The 20,624-nt window shown below is 39.0% G+C and overlaps 2 protein-coding genes across 4 annotated transcripts in view; one reads left to right on the forward strand and one right to left on the reverse strand.

The window, feature by feature from the left end:
- NAE1 (NEDD8 activating enzyme E1 subunit 1) overlaps positions 1-20,624 on the forward strand; it is a 32,098-nt gene that overhangs the window by 4,766 nt on the left and 6,708 nt on the right. For 2 of the 3 annotated variants that reach the window (XM_071814339.1, XM_071814340.1), the window contains 9 exons: positions 15,253-15,356; positions 15,448-15,512; positions 16,430-16,460; positions 17,069-17,140; positions 17,249-17,328; positions 18,432-18,541; positions 18,886-18,995; positions 19,592-19,654; positions 19,924-19,987. In XM_071814339.1, the coding sequence (XP_071670440.1) occupies positions 15,472-15,512; positions 16,430-16,460; positions 17,069-17,140; positions 17,249-17,328; positions 18,432-18,541; positions 18,886-18,995; positions 19,592-19,654; positions 19,924-19,987 (571 nt within the window). In that variant the 5' untranslated portion in view covers positions 15,253-15,356; positions 15,448-15,471. Of the gene's footprint in view, positions 1-14,146; positions 14,273-15,252; positions 15,357-15,447; positions 15,513-16,429; positions 16,461-17,068; positions 17,141-17,248; positions 17,329-18,431; positions 18,542-18,885; positions 18,996-19,591; positions 19,655-19,923; positions 19,988-20,624 lie in introns of those variants that run through there. The other variant, XM_065848491.2, reaches the window with a different exon arrangement.
- Positions 1,184-10,887, reverse strand: CA7 (carbonic anhydrase 7). The gene is made up of 7 exons (XM_065848297.2): positions 10,833-10,887; positions 8,652-8,849; positions 6,003-6,121; positions 5,003-5,098; positions 4,694-4,756; positions 3,105-3,260; positions 1,184-2,841 (listed from the first exon to the last, which is right to left on the reverse strand). Exons 1-7 carry the CDS (start codon positions 10,870-10,872, stop codon positions 2,719-2,721), a joined length of 795 nt encoding a protein of 264 aa, XP_065704369.1. The 5' UTR covers positions 10,873-10,887; the 3' UTR covers positions 1,184-2,718.

Genomic DNA, 20,624 nt, shown 5'->3' on the forward strand with positions numbered 1-20,624 from the left:
AAAAAATATAAAAGGCTTCCTTTTCTATTTTGCTTCACTGTGGTAAAAAGATATAATGTTCTTTAATCCAGCAACTGAAAGAAATTGTAAAGTTAAGCAACTTATTTTTGAAGGAAGGTGGACATTCAGTTTCTCCTGGAAACTGAACACCTGGGGGATTCAACATTTAAAGCTCTTTACAGTAGCTAAGCTTTTACAATAACCTAAACATTATCCCTGTGCTGTTCACAAGTAAACCACCCTTAAAGAAGCTTAAGTATTGTGTTCAAGGTCACAGAATGGACACATTCAGTAGATCAATAAGATTTATTTTATTAGACTGGGTGGTTGTAGTTGGGGAAAAACTGGACAAAGTTTGATACACAATCCTTACCTTTTATGAGAGATTGAGTGATCAGAAACCAACTTGTATGCCTAGAACAAGAGAAAACACTGAAAATATTGACCAATGACCTTCTCTGTGAAGGTGTGTGCTGGTACTAATGCAGCAGTACTTTGGTTGCTTAATTAAGATATATATATGGTAAGTAAAAATTAAGATTTAATCAGGAAGGTATTTTAATTTACCCCAATAAAATGTATTTGGGCTAGCGAATATTAGGTTCTTCTGAAAGACTTTGAATATTTCAAGATTAAAACCTACATTAAGAGATTCATTTTAACAGGAACACAAGATCCATGACAACAGGAATTTAACTCTGAGCAAAAAGTCATCCAAAATGCACAAAATACCAGAATTTTCTTGAATGGAAGGATTAAAAATAAATAGAAACTGATGGGAAGAATTGCGGTATAGGCTAAAAATAACTTGTGAACATGAGTAAGCTTTCTAGATTTATTTTTTTTTTCTCTAAAAAAGCAGCCCAGAAACTTGGGAGGGATAACTCTTACCTGCATTTAGATTCTACTATAGCATAATCAAGGTTTCTATGAAGCTGAAGGTAAATAATCAAATCATTCTTTGATCTGAAATAAATGCATCAGTTGAAGATATCAAACAGCATTTCTGTTAACAAAAGTCCAAGAAAAACAGTGCCGTAAGTAGGGAAAGGTAGGTCTATTCCAAACAAAGGACAAAGAGGTGCACACTTGATTTTAAAGTCTTATTTATTTAATTTGTTAAAGAAATATACATTAGATTTTCTGCAATACTAGTTTGCATTACTAGCAAAGTTACATTCATAATAGCTAAAACCACTGTATTCTGTAATGATTTTCTGTTTCCTTTAGCATCTGCTATATAAGAGTGTCACATCTAAAACAATGCTGAATTAGCCCTCACAATGTCCCTGTGAGGTAGGTTAGTGTTACCCTCATTTTATGTAAGGGGAAAGCAGAAGTTTCAGGTCAACGTATCAGAAAAACTGTAGAAGAGTTAGGTCTAGAATTCGAGTGTTCCATGGCTTGTACTGTGCTTCACATCTAGTGCCTTTCACCCTTTCTGAAAATGGAGAACAGCCCATAGTAGCTGTTATCCTCCTTTCCCCCCGCTTTCCTTTACATTGTAATATTTGATGATTTCTCCAACTAAGCTGATTAAAATTGATAAACATCAGCAATTTTTATCTGAACTATACAGATGAAGTAGAACATTTGAAGCCCAGAATTCAAGCAGTTGAAGATAGATTGTGGGTATTTACAGACAACATCACTGAATTTAGTGCCAAAGACACAAGTCTGCATTTTGTCACCAAGCTACAGATGCAGTAATACTATCACATGGCTTTCCTAAAGCAGCTTTCTTTTGAAGAGGTGAAAGGGCTCAGAACTGATGAGCCTCTCATCTGCAGGGAGCATCCTGACAGACTGCCAGAGCAAGGGCATGATTCGTGCAGCAGTGCACATTCAGTGCAATCCATGTCTACCCATGTTAGTTCTTCAAAATAAACAAAATAGCTGCTTTTCTTAGGGCAGCAATGAAAGAGGCTGTATTGCAGAGCAAACCACTTAGCTGAGGTAGAATTTGAACAACTGCGAACCACAAAACACATACCTGAGTTGCTACAGATGTTCTTTTCAACAAAATTGACAATTATGTATGCCACATGGGCTAAAAGAACTAGTGTCTGAACAACACCAGGCAATAAAATGGCCTGCTTTTAAACACAACATTTACATTAGTATTTCAAATTAGTTTTAAAACAGCATTTTAGAACAGTAACTTAATATAGATGTAGTTTTCATACCAGTGCCTACCTGATGTAAGAACTCTTTTCTAGTGCTATTCATGTGCATGGTATGTGACAACAGACAGCAAGAATACAGTGAAAGCAATCTTTAAATCAAACAGAGATCAGCAAATGCTAACAAGAGATTGGTAAAGAAAATTTACGTCCAATGTGTCAAATTCTTGACTACTGTTTCATCGTGTATTGAGACAATTAGAAATTGTAGCCACCGGTACTAGTAGATCACTACATAATTTCCCATTTTATATTAAGTAGGATTTTCATTTCATCTTAATTTTTAGAGTGTCAGGTCTTAAACTCTAGATTACTCAGCTATCCCTTACACTTAAAAAGTACCAGTTAAAAAGATCCTATTTCTCAAAAGAATGAGCAATTCAAATAAAATCAGAAGATTGTTCCCCTCCAAGTAGAGTGTTCACAGTAGTGGCTATCTGGGGTGTTCCACAAGTGATCTGAAGACCAGGGTTTTTATCTATAGTATCTCAGATGTGGAAGCTCTTTGATATTTCAGTGTCACTATCAGTTTTCTTCAGGCCTTGAAGGAAGCTCGAACTACTCTCCCTTTAAGAGGCTGAGGGGGTCGAAAATTATTCACCATTTGGATCCTCTGGTCTTCCTCAGTGGTGAAGAGGAGCATGCGGAACTTCTCCAGCTGTAAATTCAGTGAAAATTTACTGTTTAAAATGGCAACCAGTATTAAAGCTTTTATTAAAAAGACCAAAGCAAAGCATTCAGTACATTACAGTCTGTTAATGGAACAGGTTCAAGGAAAGATCCTAAAGAGTATTTGCAGAATAAACAGAAGCCCTAATTATTGAACAGGCTAATGGTCTTTTAACTTAGCCCTGTTGCAAATCAAAACAGTCACTGTCTGTGTTGAATCCTACAAGACCTGGGAGAGTACCAAAAGCTTACCTGCTTCTCAGAAATCCTGATGGGTTCTTTCAGCACTATCCATGTTACACTCTCATTAAGGGGTGGTGTTGTCAAAGAACCAAGGTATGTCCAATAATCTAGACTCAAAGGCAAGAGACATTTGGGGTTGAAGCTTCTAAATTGAGCTTTTGTTCCCTGGAAAAATAAAATTGATACTTGAAGTATAGCTTTTTACTTTTAAGTGCAGGTTAAAGAAGTCTTTTCGAAGGATAAAGAAATGCTGAAGTAGTATTAAAGATTAGGGGAAAGGAATAATCTATGAAGGTTTGGCTCCCATGTAACAACTGTTATCTAAGAGCAGCATAGCAAGAGTGACACCTGCTGCTGACTTACTGGACTTTGAGTTCTTGCCTCATTGCCTCTGCCAAAGTTCAGCTCTTGTCACAGAAGGTCCAAGAATAATGCAGGAAGTATATTCTGTATATAGCATTCAGTGTGAGCTACAGATATCATGGCAGAATTCCTTGTCTCATTACTTGCTATTTTCTATGCTCCCCATCTACTTCAGTAGGAAATTTGAAACCTTAAAAACTTGGCCCCAAAGAGTCATCATCTGCTAAGACAAATATTGACTTTAAAAATCAAATGTTCAAGTCTAAAATAAGACTAAGATGGATCAGCCAAAAGACCAGTAGAAACAGAAGAAGGTGCTATTTAAACCAGTGATTGCCTTAACTAACACAGTCTAGGGCTTGTAGGAGTATATGAAAGGTACTTAGTCACTCAGAAAGCACCATTCAATTGTCTGTAAAATTGCTCATAAGGAACAGAATGAGTAGTTTATCCCCAGTGGCAAACCTGCAGACCTTCAGTCACTACTACTGAGGGATAATTATTTTCTTCCTGCAAGTGGAAGAAATTACTTAAACATAAAAATATCATTTAGCGTGTCTACCGACTACATATTGCTGCATAACTGCCTTCATTTCTTGTCTTTCACAAGCTTATACAGAGGAGCAAGAATAATATGCCTACTCAAGTTTATTTTGCGTATTAGAACTTAAGCATGCTATAGAATGCATTAACCTCCTGTAAATCCAGAAAGGTAAACACTTGTAGTGGTCTAATCAGTTCACACTTGGGAAAGTGCAGCAGGTATCAACCTTCAAAGCTCTCAGATACAATACATCTGGGTGAGGACCACCTTGAAGTATCACTGTAAGAACAGACTAGCTCAGGACCTCATGAAGATTGGCTCCCAACAGAGCTTTGCAGCAGAAGACAGACACCCAGCTTTGACTTGTTCAAGGCTACGCACGATGGAAAAGGGTTATTTTGCTGAGTGTAAGAGCTGAGCCTGAAGGGTCATGGAGCTTTTGATTTCAGATACTCTGGGAAAAGCAGAACCTCTGAATGACCAGTGGGGTCAGCATAGCCTTGGGAGGCATCTCAGACTGAGCAAATAAGATGAGCTTTGGAGAGGAAGGGGGGAATACAACTACAGTGATGTTCTAATGATGGGAGAATTTGTGGTGGGTGATTTTCCATTTTTGTCTTAAACATGTACATGAGCTTGATTTGTAAAAGATATTCCAGAAACAGTAATATTTAAAGGGATTAAAACTTACTTTAAATTTTACCATGTACAAAGCATCAGTGAGTCTGTTCATATTAGCATGTTCTCTCCCAATCTAAAATAACAGAATAGACAGGTTAAATAAGAATTACTATAATAATGCTTTGAATAGGTGTTGGTTTTTTTCTCTAAATCTCAACATTCCTACTAAAGTAAGTTTAAAAGCAATTTGCATTGAGTTACTGCTTCCAGTAAGTCATCTGTTTTCCTTAAGCACTTCTGAAATATGTGGTTTGGTTCTCAAACACTTGACAGCATAATACTTTCTATCATGTAAACATGCTATTTTTGTTATTCTTACCTCCAAGAAAACACCAACTACTGCCAAGCCATCTGGAGCTGCTGCTGCTTCTCCAAATGTTGCATATTTTCTGGCATTCCAGTGAACCAAGTGGAGCTTTAAAGAAAAATAACAAATAATAATTAAACAAATTGGCAATAGAAGCTGTGAACATAGGTTGTCTCATGTTAACAGGCACTAATGGTTGTTCATAAAATAATGTAGGTTTTGCTCTGAAAGCATCTTTGGAAATATGAGCAAGTTCAGCCTTTTGGACCAGTCCATAAGCATGGACAAACACTAAACAAAGTTTCTATATATCAGCTTTAATTTGAAGCAAAGCAAGCATTAACCTGTGACCTAACTTCCCTGGTATGGGCCTCATCCCATGAAGCAGTATGCTCCGGTACTTACTAGGAGGCTCCAAAATCCTGTGTTACTGTAGTGTTTGGGAAAGATTGTACTGGGAAAGGCCTGTGCTTGTCCTAGGCTTTGCAGAAATGTCTCAAGCCCCCACATGAAGCCACTTCTAAGCTATGGACAACACCAACATTTCACAGGTGGTGACCATCAGCTGAAGCCTAAGCTAACTATGCCAGGTAGTGGAACTACACATGGCTTCTCAACATCATGTTTGTCAGTATAGCCTTCCACCTGTATAAATAAAAGGATGCAATCAATTGTGTGCAGCAGGCTAAACTAGACAGCAAAGGGCTCTCAGAGATGCTGTGTGAGCACAGCAACTAAACTGTGGGGCTGTGTCCTGTTAAATAGGATAAGATGACTGAGAATCTTGGAAAAAGGGCTGGACTAGGGAGAGATAAGTTCGCACTCTGAAAAAACAGAATAATCAATAGATAACTTCAGTGTAAGGAATAAAGTTCTCATTAAAGTCTGTGCTGACCTAAGCATGGTGAGTAAGCAATCAGAATCCTAAGGGACACGTGGTCCCCACTGCAGACAAAGTCATTTGTCAACAGCATTTGCATGAATTAATCCCATCTGTAAAAACACATATTACCTCACATGGAAAAGGTTTGCCATCAATTGTGTGCTCCGATCCTTGGTCATGCTTTGTCCCCCAGTGAAAGTGAAACTGCTTTAACCGAAATGGGTTCTCAAAGGGACCACCACTGATTGCTAAGCAGAAAAAAGTAAGAGAGAAAAAACTTAAGCACTCCAGCTTCTTAGCTTCCTGTTAGTAAAAACTAATGTAGTGGAAAAAAGCCAGCAGCATCTCCCAGTTGCCAATATCAAATATATGCATCATCCAGATATTTAGAAGGGCTGGATTTCTTAACAGGAAGTACCCGAGTTTATGTAAAAATTAAATTTAAAAGCATTGAGTGGCTATTTGTACAGAATTTTGTGGCTTCTTTGAAAGAGTATATTTGACATACAAAGAGGGGGTAGCTTTATAATTATGCCTTTCTTGTTCAACACAATAAATCCAAATCAAATGCTAAAAAACAAATAACAATTTGAAACTCAAGTATCTAAAATATTTTTGACAGTGCTACTTGACATTTCATGCAAAAGAGCATAGATACCTTGAGCATCAGGTAGACAATTTCCTGTTTAGAGTGTTTCCCTTCCTCTGGGGGTTATCTATATTCTGTTTCCTTTAAATACCTGATCCCACAAAAAGAGGTAATATAATAGCTTGTTCTTTACATGACACCATTCAGAATCTCAAGTCACCTTAAAAATGTGAGGTAGTGCTACAGAGAAACTTCATACATCATTTAGAAGTAACACTTAAGATCAGGTGAATGTGTAAGCTGCCACCTATAGGAAATACTTTATCAACTGCATCAGTAGTCCTGTACTTTTATATGGCACTAAATCAAATAAATTTTGCCAAACAGACATGAAAACTTGATCAAAGTCTTATATGAAGAAAATCAAAATTACATTTAGTATCTGTAAGGCACTCGTCCTCAGTGTAGTCCATAACATGTTGTCTAAAAAAAATACAGCTGGGACTTTCACAGTGCTACCATATGTGCACAGTTCCAGCTGGCCTTTATGCAGGAAACTGGCTTTACCAAAGCAAAGGTTTCAGTATTAAGAATATAATTATCTCCTAGTGTGTTTTTCTGAACTTAGCAATGGAATGCATCACCTGTCTCAACCATTATTTTAACAAATCTAGCTATTATGGCTTACTGTCAAAATTCTGTTGTGCCATTTATGCGGAATTATGAGTCACCAGATCTATTTCAACACAACTAAAACACTTTAAACCATGCTTTCCATCCCTCACAGTCTCCTTCCTTGAAAATGTTATTAAAGCAAGGCTTGTGCTTAGTGTAGAGAGGGCAGAGGTGTTCATTTCTGTATGTGCTCTGAGTCTGTATTTCTAACTGCAGAGTAATAGACGATGCTCTTAAACTTCTAAAGCTGGATAATGTTATCTGTTATATGCAGTTCAGCTTAGAATGGCACAAGAGTACTTAGCCAGCTAAGAGAACACTTTCAGATATATTTTACAAATTCTCTTTGTAGGGTGACATGCTTAATGCATCTGTGTAGTAAGATTTTGGAAAATGCATGTCCAGTCTTCTCTTCAAATTCAGTAAAGATACTTGAAAACCTCACCGTTCAGTTGGGCAGTTTCTTAGGTTCATTTCAGAAGGGAAATTTTAAAACAAAATGGCTTGACTTGTAACCCCTGGCCCCTATTTCAAAGGGTTACCAACAGAGACAAGTCACTTCACAGAAAAAGTAACTTGTTCTGAGTATCCAGGGTATCCTATTTAGCTAGAACCAAACACATGCAAATGGAAGATTAAACCAGCTGATTGACATGTTTAAAAATTGTTTATAGTTTTTTAAAATGCACTCAGCTATTTCATCATCTCCATTTGAATGCTCTTCCCTTACCTCTCAGATGTTAAAGCAAGGTTTACCATGGCAGTAGAATTAACAGAAGTAATCTATCACTTAAAGCATTTATATTCTCTGCCAAGAGCTAAGATACAAGAATAATATGCAACTGCAGATAGCCCAACATCCACAAGCTGCTACTGACTCAGAACTAGCTGAATATTTTATAATTTCTGAAGAAACTGAACTGCTATAAGGCAGGGAGGAAAGAAAAAAAAATAGTGCAGGGTCACAATTAGTGACTGGTCCAGATACATCTTGAATGTAGTGGATTATGATGATGATGACTATGCTGTGTCACCTGATCTCTGCTAATCCTCTTCTCTTCCCTACCCCCGGGGATGGAAACTGGGCAGTGAGCCACACAGAGCTGGCACGTGTGTTGGTACCTTTGATTTGGATGATCATGGACACATGGCAGTGAGGAGTGTACATACCTACTCCGTGTGTCTAGAACTGGTGGAAAGATGGAAGGAATGCCCAGCTAGCAAACTGACAATTCCCATTTGAAAGGGATGTCCTGCAAACAAACTTCTGATTCTCCTGATGCAAGAGCTTTTCCTAATGTAGAAACACTATTCCTCTAGGCAATATTGTATTGCTAGGCAGATTCAAGTGAAGACAAATGTGGGGCTCAGGAAGACAAAATATAAAGGGCTCTGGTTATACACCTTGTTCTAAACTGAAATTATGAATCATAAGAAACACACTATACAGGATGTACTTGTTTCCCTCACTAACAAATTGTATTCTGAGTTAGTTGGCTGCATGTTAGTCTCACCTGTCTTGTCATCAGTATCTTCAAACTCAACCATAACTGAATGGCCATTGTTGGAGATGCTGAGAGATGTACATGATTCATAGGAGACAATAAGTGGCTTCAGATTAGGGTCATAAACTGCTCTTGCAGAAACTATATCAATAGGTGACTGGCGGTTCCCTTGAGCAATAGGATAAGATTTGTGCCACTCTGAAGGTCCTTCAAAAGGAAAGAAAGGAAAGCACCATTATTTTCTTCTTACTACACACAAAATAATCATTACAGGTTTTCATGAGCCTTGAAGTAAAGCTTGCTGAGCAGGAGTGACTTGAAAATTTTGTATCCAAAAGGTCCACTTAAATTCTAAGCTGGTGTATTTTTATGAGCACAAACAGACTGCAACAAGATGGGCAAGTCAAATGTCTTGTACAAAACACACTGAGGAAATCACAGCACATCAGAGTGCTGTATCTTCAGTTACTTGTGACAGTAATTTTCTGCAGAGTGTGTAATTTCATTGCTAAGGAATCTGAAGACCTTCCAAGGTGGGTGCAGGTGTGAACACATGCATATGCACATACACACTCCCCCAAAGAAACAGCATTTAATTCTTCCTGGGAAAGACAGTGAAAAAGCTCCAGTGATTCAAATTAGATGCAGATGACTCAATCTCTTAGCTACTGACTATGCAGTTATTTTTAAAACCATTTTATGACTGCAGTAAATCTTTGAGGCAGCTCCATTCTTCACTCATGCCCATTATGGTATCTTTCTACCCTGAGTGAAGGGTACAGTGTGATAATTAGTATTTTTGGACTTCCTGACCGCAATAAAGTGGGGAGAAAGATCAATTTAATAACACAGCTCTCTACTGCCAGAGCTGGAACATTCATATGCTATTTGAGATAACACAACTGTATCTATATCAAAGAATTACTTACTCTTAACACTACTTTCTCTACTTTGGTATGGTAGTGCAAGAAGCAATTAAATTCTGCTGCTGCTTATGTTCAGAAAGTATTAACAGTAACAACTTTAAGGTTCCCAATAAGCACATTTTCAATTGTAGCATTCTCACATACTTTCACAAGTGGAAACTTTTGTCTTTAAATCAAGCACAGGTATTTACCCTCCTTGAGTTTATGTAACAAAATCAGCAATCCATTATACTCTTATTTGTCTTTGGCATTTTCTGAAAAGCTAAGCTTATAAAATAGCGTATTTTCTCAGCTTGCCTGTAAAGCAGATTTAGGATTTCAATGCTGTTACACAAGCTTAGGCAATATAACTTGTCTCTCATGAGCTTTGCAAGAAACATGGCTTTATTGCTACTACCTATATGCCAAATGCATAGAACGAGCTACTAGCACTAACCAGCTTCACTAAGCATTTAAGTGTGCTTTTTGATTTGGGGAAACTCACACAACTGCTGTTGAGAGAGAGAGTGGCTTCTGAAGGTTATACAAAAGACTCTTGTTGGACACTCAGCAGTCAGAATAGCTGCTGCCAAAAGAGAGAGACTACTGAAGGTTATGCAAAAGATTGTCTTGTTGGACAACACCAGTCACTCATCCATCCTCCTCTGTAAAGCATATAGGTGCTATAAACCACTGTTGTAGGAATCTTTCAGTAGTGCCACAAATCCTCTCACTCTGTGACACACATTCTTGGAGGTGGGAAGCAAAGGAGGATGACTAAATTTAAAGCTGTCAAATCAGAAAGCATAACTTGTTCTTTAAGAGATTTCTGATACTGATCTGTACAATTTATTGATGTTCTAGGAATATACAACATATATCTTATTTTATTCACTTCTGTGGAAGCCTAGATATCACATTTTAGCAACTGCACAGGATCAGAAGAGCTATTACTGCTCTGCTGAATCTTTACTTAGAAGAATTAATTGTTTTCATGACAGCTTTTTGGAGCAGGACCCATCTGTAATATCTGCAGCCTGGGGAAAAAAAGAAACAACCTCAGCACCTCTTCTCTCCGTTTTGGAACATTGATTACAACAATGAAAGGCAGCAGGCATAGGTTTGTGCCACTTTCTGGGTGCTACTTATTATCAATAAAGTAATTAATTACCTGCTGTGTTTACTTGATGCTTGCAGGCAGCTCTGCAGGGCTCAGGAAACAATTCTAGAAAGAAAATGAGTGGGGGAAGACCGAGAGATGCAGCGCAGAAATGCTATAACCTACCGTCATCCCGCCCATAGCCCCAACTGCGCTGGCCGGTCATTACCGGGAGCTGCGCCCGCTCCGCTCAGCTCTGTGCGGGAGTGCTGCTGCTCACCTGCTTTATACCGGCTCACCGCGGGGGGGCGGCCCCTTAAAGACACAGAGCGAGCCCTGCGGGAGCGGGAAGCACCGCCTGCCTCCCGCTCCCCGCTTTGCTGCTCCTCACCCTGTTTGCTAACGCAGCACAAAGGAGGGAAAGTAAAACTGAGATAACTGAAGTCCCAGGACTTAGAGAGGAACCAAGGCTGTCCAGGTCGCATCGGGGTCAAATATAAGAAAAGGTCGTAGTATTTTCCCATTTTACACCTCAAGGAAGCAAGAGCCATAAGCTGCTCTGAGCAACAGGGCACAGTAACTGGCAGATTGTAATGGGAACTGTCCTTCTCACTTTATGTTCTACAGGGGGAAACATCATCAAGTTACTGCCTCTCTTTTCTTGAACACTCTCCATCTGCAAAAAAAAACCCCAACCAAACAAAGAATGATATTTCCACCTGATTTGTAATTAAAACTTCAGAATCGGTGCTTAGGTCAGAGGGAGAACATTCTCATCTCAGAAAAAAATACTTGTGCTACATTCAAACAAGGCAAACATCACAACAATTAAGGATAAATTTGCAATCTCTTGTGGATTCTTTTGGTTTATTTTGTTTGTTGTTATTGGTTGCTTTGTTCTTTTTAAGTCTACAGAAACTGGGGAAAAAAAAGTGTGTTTATATTAGGGAATAGAACACAGCAGACTCTAGAGAAAGGAGGTGAGCTGTGAAGACTCAGTTATCTGTCATGGTGCAGTAGTTTCCTGCACCCTGCTAAACCCATGAAGAGGCTACAAGGAGACACCAAATCTGCAGCTGTAAAATATCTTAAGACATCTCTGTGGCAAGAAAAATGGCTCCTCGGTAGTAATTTTGTTAGATCTGAGGAAAAGCTGTCATTCAAGGCTATGTTTTATAAGTACGTTGATTTTCACAAAGACAAAAGGACATAGAAATAGGGATTCTTCTATTATGCAATCAGGAAAATGGAAGAAAAAAATCAATGGAAGCATTTAATGCAACTTTTATGTTGTGATACTGCATCGTAAGAATTCATTTCCTTTTTTTCAGGACCTCTCCATAGGATTCAGCTATAAAACCTTTGAGATTCACTGATGCAAGCTAAATCGCTCGATAAGGGATGTAAACTGCTGTAAAGGTGTCCACAGAGTGGTTCTGCAATGACTTGCTCAGGTCATCTTCTCAATTTGTTGCTGTTAAACTCCCGAGAACTTCTCGGGTCCCTGCACAGGCGCTGACCCTGCTGGGATGTCTGTGGTCAGTCTGCACACCCAGGTCCTCGTGTGACTCAAATACTGGAATCAGTACAGCAGCGCTGCCTTTGGGTTCAAATGCTTTGCTGCTTAGTAGCACAAATGAGCTGTGATGCCTAGGTTCTTATTCTTGTGTGGCTCTTTGCTGTGTTTGTAGACAGGGAAACCCGCTGTAGATAGAGTCAGCCAGATGCAAATAGTCAGGAAAGCTGTTCTAGACCATGGGGAAAAGTACAAAAATACCAACTTATCAGAGAAAAGAATAAATAGAAGAGGAATTTTCTGTATTAAAAAAGCTGACTATAGAAGGGGGAAAACCATATGCAAGACAGAAAATACTGAGCAACTTTTCAAGAGAAACTTCAAACCTGAGGCTCAGATCTTGCTGACATAGTATAGTGCCGATGAAGTGGCCCAATATCTACATGGATTTGACACCATTCGCCATTTCAGCTTTTATCTTCTCACATTCAAAACACAATCTGTGTATGTGGACTACAAAAGCAGGTGCAGGAAGACATCTGAGACAAGAGAAACCTGCTGGAGATGTGGTGGGAAGTCGACTCCTCAAAATGGAGGTTTAAATGGTTTGATTTAGAAAACATAACGGAGGCAGTGACAGTACCTAAGAGGAAAAACCAAAATAGCTTGAATACAATTTTTGCTAGAAGTGATAGCCAGTGTGTACATGACAGGAAAGTTGGGTAGAAAAAGAGGAATGGGATACCTGGCTCCCTCAGAGCTTCCCAGCCTTCACATACCACTTTTTATTATTATTTGTCTTTGACTTTAAAAGCTATAAACACTTGGCTGCTTTATACCAGAAATGAGCACTATATTTTGGAACTAAGTCTGAAATAATCTTATAATTCATGGTTTGTCCAGTTGAAACTGTATAATTGCAGCAGATAGCAAGAAGAGAACACGACACCTTTTGATTTTGATAGACAGAACATTCCTACAAACATTGCAACAGTCACTGAAACTTCAACAGAAGGAAGGATTTACTGTGACATAACAAACACAAAGCCTGAGAAAAATGAGCTTTGGAGGAGATAATGTATATGGGAAAATAAAAGAGGAAGCACTATACTGTATTATAACATCCTCTACAAGATATAAAACACTAGATTGCACCGTTGTATAATTTATGCTAGCAGATATCTAGCAAATTAAATATACTAAAGAGAAGCAGATTGAAAGGATCACAATACTCTTTTATGGGCTAACAAATGGGAACAATGCACACATTTTAGCACCTCTCTTTTGTTGTGGAAACTTGGTGCCAGAGACGTTGTTGAAATTTTTAAAGGTGTGAAGCTTTCCTTTTTTTGTGCACTTTCATAGGACAGGCTGTATTGATCCTATATGGAAAGATTTTCATAACAGAAGTGCATAGATACAGAAGATTTCAGAAATAATTGTAATAATGTACACCAACTCTGTAAATGTATCTAACCTGATTTTTCTGAGTGTGGGTATCTGCAGGGCTTCTGACTCAGACTGCTGTAAAACGCCTCAAAACTTCACACCAGAAAGTGGCTTGAGAGATGAAGAGAAATACCCTTTTTGGACATGAGTTCTGGGAATGAGACCTTATTTTTAGAAATGTATTTCTGAAGGAAAGAGCATCCTGTGTTTCTGTGCTTGTGATTCCCATCAGTGTCCCCAAAGACACCCCGACCTCGCTCGGCGCGGGTTTTTCCCGCCGTTTTCCAAATTGCCATCTCGATCTCACTGAACAATGACGGCATCCCGACCGGATCCCGACCGGATCTGCTCAAATCTTCGCGTCAACACAAATGCTCCCACTTCTTGCCACAGGACTGCAGCACCGCCCGCGTCTCACGCAGGGAGCCCGGGACGCGTCCCGCTGGGGAGGAGGAGCCGAGTGCGCCCCTCCCGCGACGCTCCACCTCGCCCCGCCCACAGCCCCGCCCCGGTCGGCTCCCACTCCGGCGGCCCCGCAGCGCCGTCCAGCGGCTCGGCGCATGCGCTCGTCCGCGCCTGCGTCAGCTGCTGGGGAGTGTGGGGCCATGGCGCAGGCGGGCAGGGCCAGCCTCAAGGAGCAGAGATACGACCGGCAGCTGAGGTAGCGCGGTGGGGGCTGCTGCTGGGTTCTGCGGCTCTGGCTGCCCGTCCCATCGCCGGGCTGTTGGGCCGCTCGCAGGGAGAGAGGCGCGGCGGGCGGCCCGGCTGGGGCTGCGCTGGGCGGGCCGGGCCGGGCTGCTCGCTGTCCCCGCTGAGCCTCCGGGGGGCGGCACTGCCGGCTGCGGCGGAGCCCGGGTGGCGGGGAGGCCGTGGCCGGGCTGTTGGGCCGCTCGCCTGTCGGCTCCGCCGGGCAGCGGCGCGTTCGTGCCTGCGTAGGGAAAAAGGCGCCAGGTGAAGTGAGACGGGGGCGGCTTGTGTCGGAGCCAGCCGGTGTTTGAGTGTGGCTTGGGTTCATTTGCACATGCTTGTACACATTTGAGAGTCTTAGTTATAATGCTTTGCTGTGCCTGGGCAGTAGCGTTCTTCTCTGCAGCTGCACTGAGTAAAATTCCTTCCCTTGTGTGGGGTTTGTGCCCGAGTGCTGTCCTGTCCCCATTGCAGCCTGTGTTATCACAGATGTAGTGAATACAAGAGTCATCTCCATCTGCCTGTACGTTTCAGTGTCTTGTATTATAAATTGTAAAAAAAATATTAAACCCCATAAAAATTTATTATAATAAAACTTACAAAACCCAGAACATTCAGTTTTAGGACAACAGTTGCGTCAGGTGTGTTGTGACCCGTGTTAAATATGTTACAACGGAAAACATGTGTGTTCATATGGTGCAGAGTATAATAGATGGAGGGAATGAAATGTCAGTAAAATTGGGTTGCTTTTCAGAAAGTTTCATGTTTGTCACACTAAGTTTTCTTAAGGAAAGCTCATCTTGGGTAGTGCTATTTAGCCACTCCTCAGTTGAATGGAGAGAAGTGTGCTACCCTCCATTTGTGATTGCTTCAGTGTTTAAAAAACTCTTTATATTTGCATTATTATCTGAAATGAAATAACATCAGAATGTTTCTGTTTCCATCCCAATGTAGATTATGGGGTGACCATGGACAAGAAGCTTTAGAATCTGCCCATGTTTGTGTGATAAATGCAACAGCGACGGGAACTGAAATACTCAAAAACTTAGTGCTACCAGGTAAGTAGATATTTCTTTTGTATTTTGTAGTGATGTACCTGATAATTTCCTAATGCCTAGTTATTTATTGTAAATTTTTTTTTTCCCCAAGGTATTGGTTCATTTACAATTGTCGATGGGAATTGGGTCTCTGGAGAAGATGTTGGAAATAAGTAGGTTTGTTACTAGTTTCTGATAAAGATTGAGAAGTAACAGGGTTTCATAAGTAGTTCTGTTAGTGTACTTGTTAAGGAATTCTATAAGATTGTTAATAACTTTAAAACCTCAAATGTGTTTCTCCAAGTCTTTTGTGCTTTTGGACATTTGTGGCATACACAGCATGCATGATAATTTTGAAATTAGCTCCTAAATTTTGCATGGTTTTTTAGTTGCCGTTTTTGTATCTTATAGGTCTGTTTGCTTCACAGATCAAGTTTATAAAGACAGCAGTTTGCTCAATATAAAAACATTCAAAAATAACTGGTTTGCTGTACTCTTGATACATGATAATGCAAGATTTGCTTGTGTTCCAGCATGGCTAAATGTATTTTCCAAAATTTTCATTGTGCAAAGAACTTACTTTTAGTTTATCACTGTGAAATTAGACTAATAGCCACCTGTTAGCTTTCATAGCTTTAAAGGCTGCGTGCAGCAGGGGAAAGGATAAGAAACTCTTTATAAATCCTATAGAAACAACTTCTTTGCTAATCGTAGATCCCATTCTCTTGTGGTTCAGGTAGGTACCTACAAATATCTGTCTACTTACAAGGGTTATGTGTGGGTGGAGTGTATTCCATTACATGAAGAAATGAGTACAAATGGATCTTTAATTAGGCTAGTGAAAAAGAATCTGCAGTATGATCCGGCTTCTAGAGGAGTTTGGTGTGTCTTATCTTTCAGATTTGTGGCCCAGGCATTGGAAAGTTTCCTTAAGAAACTGATCATTAGGAAAATATTACAGTGCAGAAAGGCAGATTTAAGGGGAATTAGTTTGTGTATGGGAGTCAGCAACATACTCTGCACTACAAAATGTAGCTTTAATGTTGTTTTTCTTCAAAATACAACCTCACATCTAACTCTTGTCTCCTTTTCAGTTTCTTCCTACAAAAAAGCCATATTGGTCAGGTAAGGACATAACAAGTGTTAATTTAGGTGTGTTGAAAGCATGAAAGTATTGAGTTAATAGTCAAAGGTAGTATTATGAGCAATGCTAAAAACATGTATGGATAGGTTAGAATCTATGTATTCTTTGTCAAAATACCCCATGCTTACTTTTTAGTCACTCCTAAGTGAGAAGGTAAGTTCAGTTGTAAGATTGAATGGAAAAATGAACAGGACACAGTTAGGAAAATATTTGAAAGATTAAAATGAAAGAGAAAATATTTGGAAGGTTAAGATGAAAGAGAATTGTGGTTGAAGGAGTAAACTAAGAGTAGAGAAGTGAATGGTGGGTAAAAAGAATCACAAAAATGGAAGAGTCCAAAGGCATTGGTAACTCCTGGAAATTAATAAATAGCTCTCACATAACTTTTGTTTTTAAAATGATATTACTAAAGATGGACTCAAGTGCGTGCTGTAAAGAGATTTATTTTTTCTTCAGATAAGCAAGGCTTGGAATAAAAAATCCTACCTCATGTCTTTTTTTTTTTAGCATGTTGCATATGTAGTAGTGATATACTATATATAAATTACAGTTCAGGAGGTTAAACATTGTTTTGGTTGTTCTTAAACAGAATCGTGCCCAGAGTGCTACTGAGCTCTTGCAAGAATTGAACAGTGATGTTTCTGGAAACTTTGTTGAAGAGGTTTGTTTTCTGAAATCAGTCGTATGTTTCTTGTTACACAATGTGATGAAAGTATGAAATAAAACCCTTGTGTTTCCTGACATTTTTTTTTTTTCCCCAACTATTTAGAGTCCAGAAAAACTTCTGGAGAATGACCCTTCCTTTTTTAATCGGTTTAACTTGGTGGTTGCAACCCAGCTACCAGAAAGGTAAAGAGTAACCTGAAGTTGTTTTTGTTTGTTTTCATTCAGTTGTAAAAGCAGGCTTCGATTGCAGGTATGTTTGCGGGAAAACATAACACAAAACAGAACTCTGTCATTGTGAAGAAAAGTTACACTAAATTATGGCATTTTTTCTACAGACCTTTAATATGTTAATACATCGTTTAAAACCTTCTTCAGATCCCTGTCTGACTCGTAGGTGCTGTCTCTAGATATATTCTTCTATGTCAACTACTCTTGTAGTGGAAGTTGTTTCTGGTCCAAAATCATTATAGCAAGTGTCCTTATGTAAAACCTAACAGATCATAGGAGCTGTGATACCTTTAGATTTTTGCAAATCTGTTTTGTGTAGGGCTTTCTATTTTACCCATGTATATAATTATTTTGCCGGTAGAAACTTTGTCAAGACTGGAAGATCTTGGGGTTTTTTTAACCTCTTCCTGCTGCGAGGTGTCTCCTGTGCTGCCTTCCAGTAAATAGTACACATGAAAAATGACAATTCTCAGAGTATTGAGAAACTGACAGAGAAGAGGATGTTCCTGTTTCAATAGCAAAGCTGCCTCCACAGAGGCAAGAGGTTGCTGGATAGATGAATAGTTAAATCTTGTTTTTGTAAGGAAGTGACTGTTGTTCATACTTCATATATTTCTCCCTCCCTCTACTTACAGAGGAGCTAGAGATACTGTCTCTTAGAGAAATGAGAGTCAACTTGCGTCTTTGAAGTGGCGATTTTCTTGCAGACATCTGTGAATAAAGAGTATTTATATGCTATGCAGAAACCTGTGATTGGAATCGCCCCTACTGGAAGTTATGTTTGTGCAACATACCAGTCTCATTGGAGTTTTTTGTTTAATTGATAGTTGGAACATTTGGGAGAATGGAGTTAAATATAAGTAAGCTAATGGATAAATATATTTCTAACCTAGTGTAAATTCACATATAAAATTAATGACCTGGTATGTGCTTAGAATCATGATAATATTAGAGTTCTCCCATAGAAAGCTTACCTTTCACAAGCAACTTGTGTAAGAGTTAAGTTTGTAGTTAGCTGTTGTCCTCTTGTATATCTGACAAAATGTTTTTCCTTATAGTACATTGCTGCGCTTGGCTGAACTTCTCTGGAATTCCAACATTCCTCTGCTGGTCTGCAGGACTTATGGACTGGTTGGTTATATGAGAATCGTTATGAAAGAACATACAGGTTAGAGGGTTTTCTGAGATAAGGACTTTTCTAAAAGCCTTAAGGGTTCAATATGTGATGTCACTTTTTTCTCCATCTTTATCTTGTGTTGTATTTAGTATTTGTTAAGTCTTACGTAGTTTGCAGGTTGTCACTAGGAGCACTCTTCGAGGAATGCATAGAAATTATGGACTGCAACAAATAGTAAAATTGAGATTATCTCAACATTAAAATTAGCTTACACAAAGCAGTTACTCTGAGAATCAAGCAGTGTAAGGTGCAGATGATGTGCTGTATTCGGTGTATAGCGCTGTTTTGAAGGTCGAACATAAGTGTGACATTCATTGTGTAACTTTTTCTCACAGTTGTTGAATCCCATCCTGACAATACGTTAGAAGATCTGAGACTGGACAAACCATTTCCAGAACTGAGGGAACACATTCAGTCTTATGACTTGGATCATATGGACAAAAAGGTTGGTATGTGGTTTGCATTATGTGCTCTACGACAGATGCGGACACAGAACAGGGGTTCTATGAAGATGAGTAATCTTCACGGATTACTTTTAGTGCTGCCGAGCCTCATCTGAGCAGAGGCAACTGCAGTATCAGTCACAAAGTACTATTTTTTGCCTTTGCCCCAAATATTACTGTCTGTATTTATATCTTAAGCAAATGGGGGTGTTGGAAAGTAATTAATATTGTTGGACAACTTGGATATTTTGTTAGATTTATTTCCTCGTGCCTTCCATTTAAAAAAAAAATATTTATGACTACCTACTGCTGCAGAGCTTTGCAGTGTGGATACTTCTGCATGACATAAGTTCCACTTCGGAAAAATATTGGAGAACTTGGCTCAGCCACCCTTCTTTTAAGTAAGGGAATAGTAATTTAGTAATTTGCTTTATAGTAGTTAGAGAATGTTATTTCTGAGCCGAAATGTGGAACATGTCCTGTGTTTTTACAATAGTGGAAGGGATGTTAGATATGTACGTTTAAAATAGATTTGTAATTTGTGTCCCATTTTTATCTTTTCTCAATTTGACAAGTATTTCTCTGCTCTTAATTACAGGACCACAGCCACACTCCATGGATTGTGATTGTAGCCAAATATCTAACAAAATGGTTCAACGAGGTATATTGCAAAACTTCATAAATCATCCGTAGTATTGTTATTATTGCTACCTCTTTAAATATTTCTTTTCTAAACTAGATTATTATGTTAGCAATGTGTAACAAATAAAGAAAACAAGGTGAAACCATTAAAAAATGTACTAGTTGAAATAGAAGTGAATACGTGTGGACAGTGACAGACTTCTGGAGTTCAGCAGTCTGAGCTCAATGACATTAGCAATAGCTGTTCTAAATAGAAATATTTTAATATTTTTGCATTTTTCAATTTAGAACAGTGACCAGTTGCCTAAGAGTTACAAAGAAAAAGAAGCCTTCAGACAACTGATTCGGCAAGGTAATATATGTCGTAGAGTCGCTTATTCATACTGGCAGAAATATGTAAGGCAATATCTGAAAAATCATCAGAAGTTTTCTCGGGGTTAATTTATGAAAATCTGCTGGCACATACAGTACAATTCTTTTGCGAAATGACTGTTTTATGCAGGTGCTTGCAGATGCTAAAATCAGTGGGGCGTTTTTAAGATCTAGAAATATGTTGTCATAAATTACTGTAGAATAAACCCAGTAACTGAATTTTTGGTATTTTCTCATTTAAAGCTGGCCCACATGCAAATCGTGGAGTGGTATCTTTATCCCTGGGCTGGGCTAGGGAAGCGATCTGCAGTGATTACCTTTGGTTAAATTAGGTTTTTAGTGCAGTCCCTTTCTTGGTCTGGCTTGCTGCGTGGGTTCATAAGTGTTGGCCAGATTTGACCGAAAAAGCACAAGAAGACATGACTGGGGATGGGAAGGAGAGTTGAATTGCCTTTTTACCACCATCTGCATTAATTCAGTGATTATGAAACTCTACTCTCTCACACAAATAAACTGGTATTTTTGTGATAAGCAACTTGTATGTAACATCACAGGAAAATTAATCTTACGCAGAATGTACACGTAGCTGATTTTATCAGTATGTCTTACTAGTAATC

This window comes from Patagioenas fasciata, chromosome 13 (genome assembly GCF_037038585.1).
Source record: "Patagioenas fasciata isolate bPatFas1 chromosome 13, bPatFas1.hap1, whole genome shotgun sequence".
Taxonomy (NCBI): domain Eukaryota; kingdom Metazoa; phylum Chordata; class Aves; order Columbiformes; family Columbidae; genus Patagioenas; species Patagioenas fasciata.